This window comes from Pholcus phalangioides, unplaced genomic scaffold (genome assembly GCF_987345545.1).
Source record: "Pholcus phalangioides strain wild (caught in Gottingen) unplaced genomic scaffold, Ppha-v1.0 ptg000008l_1, whole genome shotgun sequence".
NCBI lineage: Eukaryota > Metazoa > Arthropoda > Arachnida > Araneae > Pholcidae > Pholcus > Pholcus phalangioides.
Genome location: NW_028301601.1, coordinates 42,968,257 through 42,984,493, shown reverse-complemented (window position 1 = coordinate 42,984,493; position 16,237 = coordinate 42,968,257). Strand labels below are relative to the sequence as shown.

At 39.8% G+C, this 16,237-nt stretch overlaps 1 protein-coding gene across 1 annotated transcript; it reads left to right on the top strand.

Annotated features, from left to right (window-relative positions):
* Window positions 1-751: 751 nt before the first annotated feature.
* LOC149084322 (uncharacterized) lies at window positions 752-8,121 on the top strand. Its single transcript, XM_089235465.1, has 2 exons — window positions 752-968; window positions 7,565-8,121. Exons 1-2 carry the CDS (start codon window positions 963-965, stop codon window positions 8,051-8,053), a joined length of 495 nt encoding a protein of 164 aa, XP_089091591.1. The 5' UTR covers window positions 752-962; the 3' UTR covers window positions 8,054-8,121.
* Window positions 8,122-16,237: the final 8,116 nt, after the last annotated feature.

Sequence of the window (16,237 nt, the reverse complement as noted above, 5' to 3'; positions counted from 1 at the left end):
GGATGCTTGCATGAGCTATGAGCTTTTAGTCACTCTTTTGTTCAGTCCCACGCTCACACATAATCTAGGCCATTCTTTTGATCGCTCACTTACCTGGTCCCGCATTTTCTAGGTCACTTGGTCACTCGATTATTCCCATGCTTGCACACGTTCCAGATCACTTTCTGTCATTCACGTGCTTGCAAACTCTCCAGGCCGCTCGTTTGGTCGCTCACTGACCTAGTCTCTCATTCTGGACAGAATCAGATCTATGGTGGGCTGTAAAAATTTTTTCGCCCTTCTCCCATTCTACTAATTTTCTCGGCCACTCATTTCTCAAATTTGCCACCCCAGCGAAGCAAGCTATAGCCCGCTAAACCCCCCCCCCCCCCGTAAATACGCCACTGTGTGTGTGGTTTGGCTATTAAAGAGTCTGTCTACAGAAAAATCAAATCGCACTGTGTTTTGGTCCATTTGGCGATCGCACGCCAATTCCGCGGAGGCGCTTTATGTACTGTCAATAGCAGAAGTGTGTGCGTATTTTACTCTATTTTTTTTCAATGCAACAACCCTTGAATTATAGCGGAGGATCATCCTGGCATAATAATGTATTTTTTTATGTCGTCCTTCAGCAAGGCCGCATCATTTTTTTCCCCGTTCATCTCAAGAAGATAGTGATAATTAGGGCGAAAAAAATAATATCGATTTCTTCCTGCGGTTGAGGTTTCCCCCCCCCCCTTTGTAATCCTTCAAAACATTCTCGTCCTTGCGCCTCCTCGTGATTTTTCACACACACACACCCAAAATTATATCGAACGACAGCGATGATAATGAATTCCACAGTCAAGGTGGGTACCAGTAATAAAAAAAAAGGGTCTGCATTTCCAGTATATATATACGGAGCTATCAAATGAAACTATTCATCCGTTGAGCGATCGGTTCCATAATCTGGTCTGTATATCTTCCGCACCTTTGTCAACATCATGCAGGTGAGTAATTGATTCTAAATTGACTATCAAATGCCCCTAGGGCCGGGATTACACTGTAAATGTTTCATAAAAGTTCATTTATAAAACTCGAAAAATACAATCGATAAGGGGATCAATTGCATTTGCTAAAATATTAGCGATGCTCTTATTGGTTGCATTTTCAACTTTTATAAAATAACTTTCAACAAACTTCCATATTGCCAATCTCCCTGCCTAAAATGCTAATGCAGTAAAAGTTCGTTTTTATAACCGTCCACGAAGGAAATCGTCGCTGTATCGGACTTATCGTTATAAGCGAATTTCCGTATTTTGCTCTTTCGGATTATAAGAATGGTTCTCAAAGTTTGCGTCGCGACTCGTCGCCGACCTTTGTTGCCAGGGGTGTCACGACGAACTAGAGATATTGATTTATATGCATATTTATTCTTTGAAGGGGGGGCAGGGTCAGGGAGGAACAAGCAATGCCCCCCGCCCGTATCTAACACACGGGATATACTCTATACAAAAATGTATTAATCATGGACGGAGATACGGGGGGGGGGGCGCACTTCTTCCCCCCCCCCCCAGCGTCAAAGGTGGAGTCGATTGATCTAATGCATATGATGCATATGCGTATATATGAATTGACTTCATCATCGTGTCCCCACAGCCTTCCAAGTCTATATCCGCCTATGGTATTAATTGATATATTCGCGTGTGTTCCCTTCCCCCTCACCCAGGCTATCTATGTGTCCACATTGTTTCAAATTTTTTCGTGTACCATATTCCACAGCAGTGTCATAGAAATCCCATAAGAGTTATTCAAACCGATTGATTCCACACAAAATAGGATTCTCTTAGAGCACGCATCTTCATCAACCTATTGATCGCGAATAAGGTTTCGAATTCCCAACATTATGGAACCTTCGGAGACGGTATGTTGAGGCAACAACACCATAAATCAGAAAGACAACGCCATGCCAGGTTATTTAATTATTTAATCAAAACGTAAATGAACAAAAATAACAACTATTTCATATTGAACGTTAAGTAAATGTAAGCGAGTGGATACAAAAGCACAGTCCTTTTATCGGCGACTCTCTACCGATTAGTTGCTGTTCGAACGCTATTTAGGGTTTTTCACAATGGAGATCACATTCCAATACAAAAAACTTGGTGTTGCCATTTGATATTTTCGAAATTTTCTCACTGTAACCGTAACTGTTAGAGTGACACTGTTGTTTTCCATATCATTCTTGAGCGCATACATCAAAATACCTTATGCCAAAATTTCATTCAGTTTCTGTGAATGGTATGATAGTTAGGGGCCCATATGTCGGGATAGTTTTTTTATAATCGCCCTGTATATATATACCGTTTTTAGTGTATTTTCAAAAGCCGGGGGGGGGGGGCATACTAATCTCGGCTTTCGTTCTCAAGCCGAGATTAGTGTTATTTTGCAGGAAAAACGTAAAAACACTCCTTCAGAAGAAAAAAAAATTAACTCTTCCCCCTCTCTCCCGCTCCCGAGCAAATTCTGCGTACGCCTATGGTAGTTACCCATTATAAGAAAGGGCTATAAAAATTATTTTTTTGTTTCGACTTACATTTTGCAAACCGGTGCTTTGCTGCACTCCCCAAGTTCCGCAGGGCTATATAATAAGGACTATTTCATGACATGGAGCTATGAATGACCTGTGGGGTTATGAGTTGCGTGGGATTATATACAACCTCCTTGGTTTCATGACGCGCCGGAGTCGGTCCAAGCATCGTGTCTGACATCATGCGTCACGTCACTGCTAAAACAGAACCGAGTGCGCCCGCTTTGCTTCCCTGTTAGTTACGATAATTCGCAATCGCTCTACTGCCCATTTTATTGAATTACTTCCAAAATTATATTTTTTAGATTATTGTCACTAGTATTTTTACATTTACAATGGAACTTCGTTTAACGAGCAATGATTCGCATTACGAGCAAAAATTTATGCCTTTTAAATTTATTTTCGCGTTATCGAAAATCTGAGACGAGATTGTTTTTCGCTTTCGTTCACACACGTACTGTGGGTACTCTCCGGTCAGCGTACCTAACTCGAAAAAGGAACGCACGTTCCAGCGTGACTGTTTACGGTTTGAAACTAAAGACATAGCATTGTAATCACGCATACGAGTACTTGAAGTTTTTTTAAATTATGATTGAAGAAAATTGTGGGCATCATTGAACGTGACTTTGAGGGGCTTAGATCATGAACAGGAGAAAACATTTCTCTGAAAGATTGTGTCCTTCGGAAAGATCATGGGACTGGAGGTGCATGAGCAGTGCGTCTTAACGCATAGGCCCATCCGGGTTCCTCAAGAAAAGAGAGGCCTCAGAAAAACGAGTAGAGTTGAATTTTTAGAAAATTGGGCAGGTAGGGCCTCAGAAAAATTATTTTGCCCGAGGGCCCATGATGCTCTCAAGACGGCCCTGTGTATGAGAATGACATTCAAGAACTAGTACAGTCGAATCCCGTTTTAACGAATACCGTTATAGCGAAAATCTCTTTTTAGCGAATAATTTTCTAATTTCCAAATAAGTTTGCATATGAACAATGCTAGTTAGTCTGGAATTCCTTTATAACGAAATTTCGTTATAATGAAGTGATTCGTCCGGTCTCTTGGCGTTCGTTATAGCGGGATTCGACTGTAGTAGAACATGGCCAGGAGTTGACCGTAGAGGAACTGATGGATCTCCTTTGCATACAACGAGAGTTTATGGGCAGTACCTCGTCTGAAAAAGAGAAAAGTGAAGAGAAGTCTCCCACACTTTGATATTAGATAGATGTATAGAATGTGGGCAATCTGTGAAAAATTTTGTAGAAAACAACCAATCAAATGAAGCTGTAGCAAAGCGAGCAATGAATCGGTTTATACAGTATAATGACAATGTAATTTCCCATTTCTGAAAAATGGAAATAATCATCGAATAGATTCTTTTCAAAGTTACACAAAAAGAATAAGTTTTCAAAAAAAAAACCCCGTAAATCGTCCGAAACGATTGTCCTCCTCTCTCTCGGCGTTTAGTTGAAGTTAATTTGTAAGCATTTAATCGTATTGTATGTGTTCATTTATGGCGCTGTTATATCATATACATTTTATTGGGTTTTTTTTATAATATTATTATATTGTTGAATGGACCCCACAAAGGCAGGTCAGATCTCGCAGGGTTCCAGCCCGGGACAATTCTCGTCTTTTTTTTAACGCTATAAATTCATTATCGGGGGGGGAGGGGGAACACCAAAGGTCCCATTAGCTACAAGTTATAGGGAATGATAAAACCATGATAATTATGGCCCATCGATAAGAGCTGTAATATGGATAAAGTTATCTGGCAAAATTAAGAACGGTGGAATAATCCTTGGCCAAAATGCGGGAAAGTCTCTTTAAAAGCTGGACGTATGGTCACGGATATTTTGTTCGATAAACAGTGGTGTGCTGCTTTGTACGTATTGAAAAAAATCAGGTTTATCCCAAGGTCACCTATGCTAAAACCCTGTCAGTCACACACCAGGTCGTCTTTAAAGGCAGCGCATGAGGTTTTGCTGCTGGGCGACAGGTAAGCTTGAGCCGCCCCGGGTGCTCTTCTTCTGATGTTCGCCATAAATGGTGTGTTCGCGATAACGTGTAAAAATAATGGTTACTAATTTTTCATTTTGAAAATGCCTTTCACCAGAATTCATCCTAAAATTGCTAATAAAACCGAATTCAAACTGAAAATAAAGATTTCCTTTTCATAAATTTCCTTATTTGGTTCGCATTCATCAATATTTGGTTCGCATTCATCAATATTTGGTTCGCATTCATCAATATCCAATAATTATTATTCTTCAATGTCTTCCAATTTGATAATTTGCGAAGAGTATGCGCACTAAATATTTGTAGTAAATTAAAAATATAAAGCATTTTGTGGAAATTCAATTTAAAATCGATATTTGAAGAGCTATAAATTTTTATATAAACGAAAAATTAACTCTCACTTATTTACCAATTACAGCCCATTTATCGGGCCTATCGCCATCAAACAATTATCTAACTGAGGAATGCGTGTGTCAGAATTGTGTTCTTGTGGATCCTAAGGCCGGGCACGCACTTGATCGATACGATAAGCGGTACAACCGCAACGCTGATGCGGATTGGTTAAAAACCTGAATTACATGTTCAGTGTTAATCAATCCGTGTCGATATCGTGGATTGTACCGTTGTAGCGCGATCCAGTGTGAACCCAGCCTAACTCGACATGCTTGTAAATGGCAAGCGCATTATGTGTTCTGGAGGTACCGTCTGTTTATATTACCGTCTGTAGATGTCAGTATAGATGTTGTAGGTGCGATTGTTTCCTGGGAAGATACTTTTTTTTTTTGCAAGGCGCAGAGACACAAAGTTTCTCTAAAAATTTCATTTGGATTTGAAAGTAAACGCATTTCGTTTTCATTTCATACCCTGCACCGGGTGTCGGGTGATTTATTATGCATATATATATACATGATGCATGATATTAAAACATATTTTTTGAAAAAAAGTAGTTGCAAATTTACAAATGGAAAAAATTCCCAATATTCAAAATTTATGACTTTGTACCTCTTTGTTGTTTGTCGTGGCCAGGCCAGGTCCACGTCTATTCTTCCCGTCTGTGGTGGCTCGGATGAGCCCTTCGTGTCGCAGTAGCCAGCCCAGGTACTAGGCCACATCCCTCCTCTCTGCTTGGTGGCTGTAATGAGCCCTCTACCGTGGCCAGGGCAGGTCCTTAGCCACTTCCACTCTTCTCGGCCTGGTGACTCGGGTGAGCCCTTCGTATCATGAAAATAAACGCATAGCAAAATAACTGTTTCACGTTATGGCGGTCAATGAACCATTTTTTTTTTTTGGTTTTTTTCGGCTATTTCATCTCGAAATAAGGCTTGAGCCTGGCTCTTACAGTCATTTCCAACCAAACAAAGTATCATCTGAACCTGCTGATCTCTCTCTCATTGATTTCAAAATCTTGTGCCGTACAAATCTTTCAGAGGTATCCCAATATTTTGGGAATAAACATGTAACGATGTGTGTGAGTTATTTCTGCCCCAACCCCACGAACATAGCTCACTGTATAGGCATCCCTCGCTTAATGGGTTCCGCAAAATAATCGCATAAAGTGATTTGAATTTAACATAAGTAAGATAGGGATGGGGGGGGGGTGAATTTTTCTTCAGTAGTATAAAATTCAATAAGATAAACCCAACTTCCAGCAGCAATATATATATATATAGAGAGAGAGAGAGTGTGAGAGGGAGGGAGTGGATATATATAGACGAGCACAAATGGATCATGAAACAACCCACCAGCCCTGTCCTATCTCAAACCGTTTTCGAGTTCTGGTGGATAATCGATTATGGAAAAATATATGTCCAGTCTAAAAAAACCTGCATTTGTGAAATTTCTAAGATACCTACACGCAAACTGAGCACATATTTGGAAAGAACGGAAAAAATCCTATAAGACGATATAATTTTCATTGAAATATCTGGATTTATTGACGAGCTACAAGCGCTAAAATATTCCCAAAGTTCAAAATCGAATTGTCCCCAAAATTTTCCACCACCAATTACGCAAATACCATTCTGACTACAATCGGTCAAATTTATCAAAAACTTGTCCATTGCACCAGCTTTCGAAAAAGCCTTTTGTTCGCATTACATCAATGAAATCAACGTTTGTCGAAGTAGATCTTTGACGAACTACTACAAAAAACTATTTTCGCAGCCAATAGGGGCGACCTCTTTCCTCTTACGAGGCATTTACCAGGCAATTTGCACTTTGACAACATTACAAAGTATTGCTCATTGTGTGGACACTTTAACATTATTTTTTATTTATTCATTTATTTTTTGGCGCTTAGTGTTTGCCATTTTTATCTTTCGATTGATTATTCAAAAGCTTCTCGTCGAAATAAATCTTATGAGTTCAAGCTTATGAATGAATTTAATTAATACTTTTTGCTTCTGTCTTCATTACTTCTAATTGATTCTAGTGAGTTTGGATTTTTCCTTCACTGAAGAGCCAGGTATGATAGCTTGGCTTCTTAATGAAATAGTCAAGATTCAGGTTACTTTATAAACACTTCAGTACCAAGAGAATTGCCAGAGAATTCTCTGAATATCCGTCGCAAATATGAAAATTCTGGTTCATTAGGATATTTTCCTTTAAAACTCTGACAGCATATACGGTGTCAATGGTATCAAAAGATATTGATTAGTGAGATCCGTTTAATTGGATTTGAGCATTTGTCACATCTAAATTATGAAATCCCATGGATTGTGTCATTTTAACTACGACATACAGTTAATTTGCAAGCCCGCCTCTAAAATTAACATCAAACTCCAGTCCAGATTTCGTAGGTTTATATTTCTATAATCAACTTCTCAAAATCGTAATATAGCGAAATCACGGATGCCTGTACTATTAGGGTACAGAAAAATTCTTGGGACTGAACAGGGCAAAACATTCGATTTCAAATCTCATTCGCGAGGAATTCGTGGTCATTAAAATATCAATTTTACTCGTAGCAAAAAAAAATAACAATGAATTTCTAAATTTTTCTTTAGAAAATCGCAGTCGTCGTGCTGTCCGTGATGGTGGCGATCGCCTTCGCCGAAAGCGAGATGAGCGTCGACGGCGGCAAGTACGCCTTCAAGTACAGCACTGGAGATGAAGGTGACCACAAGAGAGAGGAGACCTCCGACGGTGACGGCTCCGTTTCGGGATCGTACAGTTACATGGACCCCAACGGCAACCTGAGGAACATCATGTACAAGGCAGGACCGGGAATCGGTTTCCAGGCCGAAGGTGACGTTGGAGTCGACAAGAAGACGCAGGAGGAAGCCGACAAACTTGCCGAACTGGCACCGAAGGCACCTGTCGAAGTGACCGAATTCAAAGCACCGCTGTCGCCGTTCGCACACTACGCTCCACACTTCGCCATCCCTGCACCTGTGGCTCCTATCCATGCTCCGATCGTTTACGCTGTGCCACAGCACCACTACGCAGGGCACGTCCTTCCTTACGGATACGTGTCGCACCCTTTCGTTTATTAGACTTGATCTATCTCCCGTCGTTCCTGGTTAGATGTAGTTATAACCGAATAAATGAATAATTATGTTTTTTTGGAGCGCTTCTCAAATCATTTTGTTCGAAGCTTTGAAAAGTATTCGAATATAATACAATGCCGAGTGAATCTCTCTAGCCTTTCTCTCATGATACATTTTTAGAATATGCATTCAAAAGACGCATAAAAACAAAATATTTCTCGAAAAAATCCAAATGTGCTATCAAAATGTTTTACTTCTGCAGTCCATGTAGGGGGTTTACCATCTTCACTTCAAAATATTGAAGACAGATGGCAGCACCAGTAAGAACACGAAACACTCACAACTCTGATAACATAAATACGTTAGAGGCTACACATTACTTAGAACACACATTCCAGCATGTACCGACTTGTTACAAATTCCCCAGAGAAATACGTATGAGTTGCAAGTGCGGTTAAGAGTAGTAAAAGTAGTCGAAGTAAGGTTGATAGATGTAGGCTTTATCTCCTTATAGAAGGTCGGTCAACCAAAAGGCATAATAATTTTTTCCATGAAAGTTTCTCCGATACTGTTATACTTACTCTTTTTCAAAAAAAGAAGAAAAAAAGGCCAGCTCTCTACATTACCTCTAATCATTTGACGATTCGTACAGATTCGCCAATGATGCCACAAACTATGGCAGTGGCTATATATAAAACAAATTTGGTCCTGAAAAATTGCCTTTGCCATGGTCTTCTTGATGATAGATAACCAATACATTTTGTGTTTTTCCTATACGTGGGTTCAGTAACTTACCAAGCCATTTTTTTTACATGTTAACTGGTGGGGCCCCACTAGCCTTTTTATTTAGTGAAGAGAAAAAATGAGCACTAGTGGGCCACGACCTTTCTTTTCTTGGAGGAGCTTCAATCTCAATAGGGCGCATTAGTGTGACGTCACGACCGACAGCGCTAATTCCAAACAAACACTAGCTGAGCAAGATTGTAAAAGGAAACGCCATAAGACGTAGGCGAGTATCTGTTTAAATTATTTTTCTAAAAAAAATATGAACAAATAAAGACTTTTGAGCTCTTGAAATGGAAACTCTTTTGTTGAACACGCGATGTTAAAAATATAATAATAGTTCGCCTCTAATTAGCTATGAAAGCTTTTTATTTCTCGCATGCTATCTGTTTACTCGTATTTATCCTAGTAGCCATGCTTGTATTTGATTCCTGTATTTAATCCATGAATCACTTAATCATTATTCAATGATTGAATCGAACAAATTATTTTTTCAGGTATTTTTTTTTTCCTCTATAAAAATGGTGATGCGTTTTGTGCCTAATTGTAAACACTGCTTTCGCAATGCCCGAGATAATTTCATCATCTCTAATGGATCTATCTATTTTCACTATGATGTCAGATCTGACATGATTCGATTCTACTGCAAAAAAACTCGCTTTCTGTCAGTTTAGGTTCTTTTATGAAGTGAAGTAAATGACGAAACTTCAAAACATTCTTCCGAGCCATATTTGAGAAGAAACCTAAGAAAAAAATGTAATAGATACAAAAGTGAAAACAAATTGAAACTTCGCTTAGGCTAGGGGGTCTTCAACCTATGGCCAGCGGGCCAAATGTGGTCCTTCGAGCTTTCGAAGGCCTTCGGGGGACCCTATGATTTCATATAGACTACATATTTCTGGTTCCGAACTTCAAGGCGCGAATGCGAGCCGATCTCCCCTTTAAAAAGTCTCGTCACAGAGAGCAACAGACCTACAAACAGTACAATGTAATTCAATCATAACACATCACTCACTTCTCTTCTGGGATATAGATGGCAGCACTGAAAAATCAAACAACACTACATACGCACTCAGACTGTTAGGTATACAAACAGTTACACTTCCGGCACAACTCACTAGGTAGTAAATCGCCCATAGAATGGTGATAGACCTGACTTGTGCTCGGTTTGAAAAGAAAAAAAGAAAAGACTACATATTTCGAGAGGCCGAAATTCTGTATCTAAAAGGTATGCATAATTACAAAATTTATAGAAATGCTAAAAACACCTTAATGAAAGAAATAATTTTAGAATTATATTGAAAAAATAGTCACAGAATTACTGAAAGCAATAGTTACAAAACTGACAGACATCGGAATTATTGAGAATAATTTTGGGATTATCAAGAGTAATTTCAGAATTGTTAAAAATAATAATTTATGAAAAAATAGGAGTTTTTGAAAGAATAAGTTCATAATTTTCGTTAAAATTTCAGAATTATCGGGACAAGTTTCAGATTTAATAAAAGAAATAACTGATCAAAAAGAGTGAATTAATGAAAGGAATTCATTTGAAAATGAATAAAAATTCAGAAAATGTGTTCACAAGAGTTTGAAGTTTCCACTGACTCAGTGATGCAATAATAGATTTTGAAGTATATTAAGTAAGGTTAGAAAATTTTCCTCTTATTATTACTTCTTTTCGGCGGTACTGAAAATTATTTATCCCATTTATTCCGGTCCACGAAATTGTTCACTTAAATTTCACTGGTCCTCAAGTAGAAAGAGATTGAAGGACACTGATCTAGAGCGGACTGTACCAATGCATGGGCCCGAGGGGGTCTCAGGTGTATTGGAGATCTTGTGATAATGAGATCTGGCATCGATGATTTTCGAGAGAACGTGCAGAATTCGGTATGTAGGTATTCAAACTATACAGGGTGGTAACTATCGACCTCCGAATAATTACACGTGATTCTTTGTGGGAAATTAATATGGAAAAGTGCTTTCCGTTTTTTTTTGACGAATAATTAATTTATTTATTCATTGAAAAACACAAACTACAGGCAAACGCCCAGTTACAGTTTGCATATATGAATACAAGATAAAGATCAAAACATATGTATATACAAAATAAAAGTTTAAAAATGCACATTATCAGTATTACTGCATCTCAGAAATCGGTACAATAGAAAATTATTGAAAACATTTAGAACTATATGGAGGAACATAAAAAAGATTATGGCATCTAAGATTGATTCGTGGGCAATAAAAAGTAATAAGTATTAGAATATCAGGTGCATCAATATCAGAGTGAAGAATTTTTACAAAAAAACCCCTAGTAAGGGGCCCAGAGAGACGGCGAGTTTCAAGGGGATCTCATAACTGAACGATGAGCGAAGTATTTCGCCAAATTCCCCGAACGTACACCAAACGTATAACTTGGAGTTTTTGAAGTTGTTATTATTTTACTGTTTCCACTTGTCACACCTTCGTCAAGAAGCGCTGCCATTTTTAAATCCCGCATTGAAGCTTTTTACGAGTAATAGTTTCGATGAAACTAAATTACACTGCTGGCCACCCAAATTGCAACACCAAGAAAGACAAGAGATATCGCAACAATATTTATTTTGTAGATAACATGTTGACCAAGCATCAAATGATTAAATTTATAGACTTCTGTGAAGTGTGGTTCCTGCCAAAATCAGTAGCCAGAGTAGCCGCCATTGTTGGAGATCACCGCTGCCACACGCCTCGGCATTGATTCAAAGAGACTTTGGATGTGTTCTTGGGGTACAGCAGACCAAGCCGCTTCCACGCGTTGCCAAAGTTGATCTGGTGTGGCAGCTGGGGATGTAATCTGGGTCAATCGTTGAGCAACCATGGACCACATGTTTTCTATCGGTGAAAGATCCGGAGAGCGAGCTGGCCAGGAAAGCAATTCAATCTGGCGATTGACGAAGAACCTTTGGACAATGCGTGCCACGTGTGGTCGCGCATTATCCTGTTGAAATATGGCTGTGGGCAAGCCCTGAAGGTAAGGAAGGACAACTGGCTCCAACACCTCGGAGATGTAGCGCTGGCTTTTTAAAGTACCGGCAATGCGTACTAGAGGAGTGCGAGAGTGATATCCAATACCGCCCCATACCATAATACCCGGTGCAGGACCAGTGTGGCTGTGCATAACGCAGCTGTTCAGCATCCTCTCTCCACGGTGTCTCCAGACTCGAATCCGACCATCGTGGTGTTGCAGACAGAAGCGTGATTCGTCAGTAAAGACAATTTCATTCCATTGTGCCGTCCACATCCTTCTTTCATCGCATCATTGGCGGCGGAGACGTCTGTGGTTCTGCGTCAAGGGTAGACGAAGCAATGGACGTCTTGCGGACAGACCACTCTGCTGTAAACGGCGTCGAATGGTACGCGCAGACACTGGATGATGCGGTACAGACTGAATGTGCTGTGCTATGGTTCGTGATGTGGCTGAGCGATCCGTCACTGGCATACTCACAATACGCCTGTCATCACGTGAAGTGGTGCACTGAGGTGGATGCGATCGAACACGTCGGTCCGTCGTACCCTCCTGCATCCAACGATCACATATCCGCATTACAGTTGTTTGGTTTCGTCCAACACGACTACCGATTTCCCTGAAAGATAATCCACAATCTCGGTAGGCCACTATCCTTCCTCTGTCGAACTCGGATACTTGATCAAAAGATGATCGCTGTTTTCTACGAGGCATAATTGATCGTTTTTTTGAAAAAACCACAAGAAAAACACAATTGCCGTACTTCAAATCGTCCAAATCTCCAAGCCTTAAATAGCGCTTTGAAGTGGCGCCACAGGCACGCGTGATGTGCGTCTGCGCTGAAATTCTAATCATTTGCATATCTCACCTCCGCTAATGCATGTTGTAAATTTCATATTATTTGCATGCTTCCTTCAGGGTGTTGCATTTACGGTGACCAGCAGTGTATTAAACGAAAATTATTAATATCTTAAACTGTATTCGAAAGACGGTAAAAAAACGACTTCGCACATTCTCAAAAGATTTTACTTATCAGTGAAGGAGAGTAAATAACCACATTTTGGCGAAGAAGTGTTAAATGCATGCCAGATTGAAATCGTAAAAGTTCGCGATTCAATGATGGCATATGATGCACGGCGTATGGACCCATCCGGGAAGAAATAGCCTCGGAAATTTTTACCTGCTGGTTAGATAAACGCAATTCAGTTCAGAAACAAAACCTTCGGTTGTTTGCCCCGATATATTTTATCATATTGAAAATGGCATTTGGTTTCTTTGGTGAAAAGAATATAACCCCCAGCTTCAACCTGCAATAAATGTAAATTTTTGAAATACGTACTTGGAAAAATGGTTTATCCAATCTATTCGCTCATCACCAAGAAATCTTTGGCAGTGCTCCATCACAAAAAGTAGAGATTTCTCGACCTTTTCACGCACTTAGCTTTGATATTCAACTTCCAAATTGGCTATGATAAGTAAGTCACAACTTATCGAATTCATGTTTTCTTAATTGATTCCAATCGATTTCATTTATGCTTTCTTGCTTTCAAACAAAGCACAACTCCAGTCTATCGCCATGGGCAATTTACTACCGATGGAGTTGTGCCGGAAGTGTAAGTGTGTGTACCTAACAGTCTGAGTTCGTATATAGTGTTGAGTGTGAATTTTTTTTTTACTGGTGCCATCTGTATTACAAATTTTGAGTGAAGTGTGACGTTTGGATATTTTTTACTGTTGTAGGCCTGTTGCTCTCTGTGGCGAGACTTTTTAACGGTGGAATTGGCTCGCACTTGCGCCTCGAAGCTGGGAACCACAGAAAGCCAACTTCAGCCAACCACCACTGTTATGGCGGTGGGGTTTAAACCCGGTTCACTCAGACCACTCGACACCACAACGGCTGATTTAATTTATACTGACTTTCAGAATACAGCTCAAGCTGTATTTTTATTTTATACACTTTTTTTACACACCTCTCATACACGTACACTCACACACCCAACTATATATATATATATATATATACTGTATATATCACTTACAAACAATTTCTTATCTTCTTCACCCAGCTCGTACGGAGCAGCACCGAACACGGTAGCTTATGGGAGCTAATAGGCTAAGTATGCCCTGAGAAAATGTATCTGCCTCAGTTAGTCCTGAAAGTGAAGAGTTTTCATCAATTAAAAACAGTATTAGGCTCAGGGGCGGCTCGAGCTTACCTGCCGCCCGGGTGCGAAACCTCGTATGCCGCCCCTAATAGTGACCCTGGCAGGAGGCTGATAGAGTTTCAGTGAAAAGGGGAACCACGAGATAAACCTGTTTTTTTTTTCAGAAGAAAGCCGCACATCATTGTATACCGTGCAAAATGTGCTTGACCATACGTCCCGCTTTTGAAATAGGATTTTTTTTTTTTTTTTTTATAGTATTATTTTACCATTCTTAATAATGCCAAATAACTCAATCTATATATATATCAACAATATCAACTTACCCTGTAAAGATGATATAAACAAGGTTATTTTTCATTAAGAAATTTTTTTCAAACGTGTTTGTTTCTGATACTCCAGGAACTCGACAAGTGAGAAGCCGAATTTTTGTTTTGCTTTCATTTGACTATTCTAGAACAAATTCTGGTTCCACCTCATCCTAGAACAGGGTCCCTAGGCTGGGATCTTTCGCGGGCCCTTCATGTAGTTAATTTATAGCGTGAAAAAGCAAAAAAAATTAGGAAAATTGTTTCGGCCCTGTCTGCTCCCTTGTGGGGGTCATGGGTGGGAACCAAAATGCACGTGCCCCTTGTGATAGAGTACAGGGGCGGCGTACTTGGCCATGTGAGCCATTGCGTCAGCAGGGGGTGCCGCTCAAGAGGAGTACTAAATTCGAGGTGAATGGGTAAAAAAAAAGTTCCATTGGGTGAAAAAAATCAAAGAAAGTGTTTTCTGTCTGCTCTGGAGGGGCGCAAAATCCGAGATGAAAGGGCGAAAAAATTTTTTTTGTTAGGAATTGTTTAGTTAAGTTGTGAGAGAGGGCATCACCCCCAAGGGTAGGTTCTGACAGGGCTCCAGCTTGGGGGTCTGGGGATAAATCCTATAATTTCTTTTTTTTCACACTATAAATTGACTGTAGAAGGGGCCTCATGTAAAATATGGTTTGTGTACCTCGAAAGATTCGAGCCCAGGGGGGATGTAGGGGCTATTTGAGGATGGGGCAACAGGCAGGAGGTGCAAAAGTCCTGCACGGATACGAATATTTTGTGTCGAGCCGCCCCTATAGCTCACATTCTTGTTTATGGTATTACGGTCAGAGGCCCTGTGTATTTTCTCAACGTTTCCGTTGTCGAGGTATACCTCGTCATATCTCGTCGTTTGAGTCATATATGACTCGAAAGCGTGATATCATGTGAATTTTTACTGCGTTAAATTTTGGGGTCTTCAGTCTACTCTGCCGCCCTTTGCACCACACCCGTTGCACCCTCGCTTAAGCCGAATGAAGTATTTAATAAGATCAAGGATGTCGGAACCAAGGGGGTTGGTTTTGCTCCTCTTCCCCGAGCTATTTTTGCCTGCTTTTTAATAATAATGTCAACAAAAACGTGACATTAGAAATACTACAAAAATAACAATTTATATCGAGTTTGGCACATGAGGTAACTGCAGCGATCTCTTGGAATATTCGACGTTATGGGAGGACATTTAGTTGTGGTCTGTGACTACTAGTACTAAATCGCACATGCACCTCGTCCATATTCCTCTATGGAACCTCTAATGAATGGATACATGTCGCAAAGTGCGTGTATGTACAGGGTGATCAGCGAATAAGCCCTTATTTCAAAATTAAATATCTCTACAACAAAGGTCAAAGAATTATGAGGTAGACGGTACGTTTATTAGCAAAACTGTAAGAATGCTGTACAGAAATTTCGAAAATTTAGTTTTTTTTTTAATTTTTTAAAATTAAAAAAAAACTGGAGATTTTGGGGTTCCGAAAATCCTCATTTGTGTGAAGAGAAACCACTGCATTTGCCTAAAGTTACTGCATGGGCTGCGGTATGCGCCATGTGGGCTGACAAATTGTTCCAAAATTGTTACGTAACGTTCAGTAGTAATCGTTTCTCGCACGAAGAAGGGGCCGATAATGCCTCTGGCACATACCGCAGCCCCGCATTTACGTCTCGAAGTTGGGAACCACAGAAAAAAGGTCTGTGTATAAAACACCGGTCTTCAAAAAAAAGAATGAAAAGATACACGACAACTTTTACGTCCTACTTTTTTTTAACTGAACCAGAGACAGTTTCGGAATTTTTACCTTCTTTCACAATTAAATATTTTCTCAATCCGATATATTACGAGACGAAAACATAAAAAAAACCACATTTAAAACATGAAAAACTTTAATGGCAC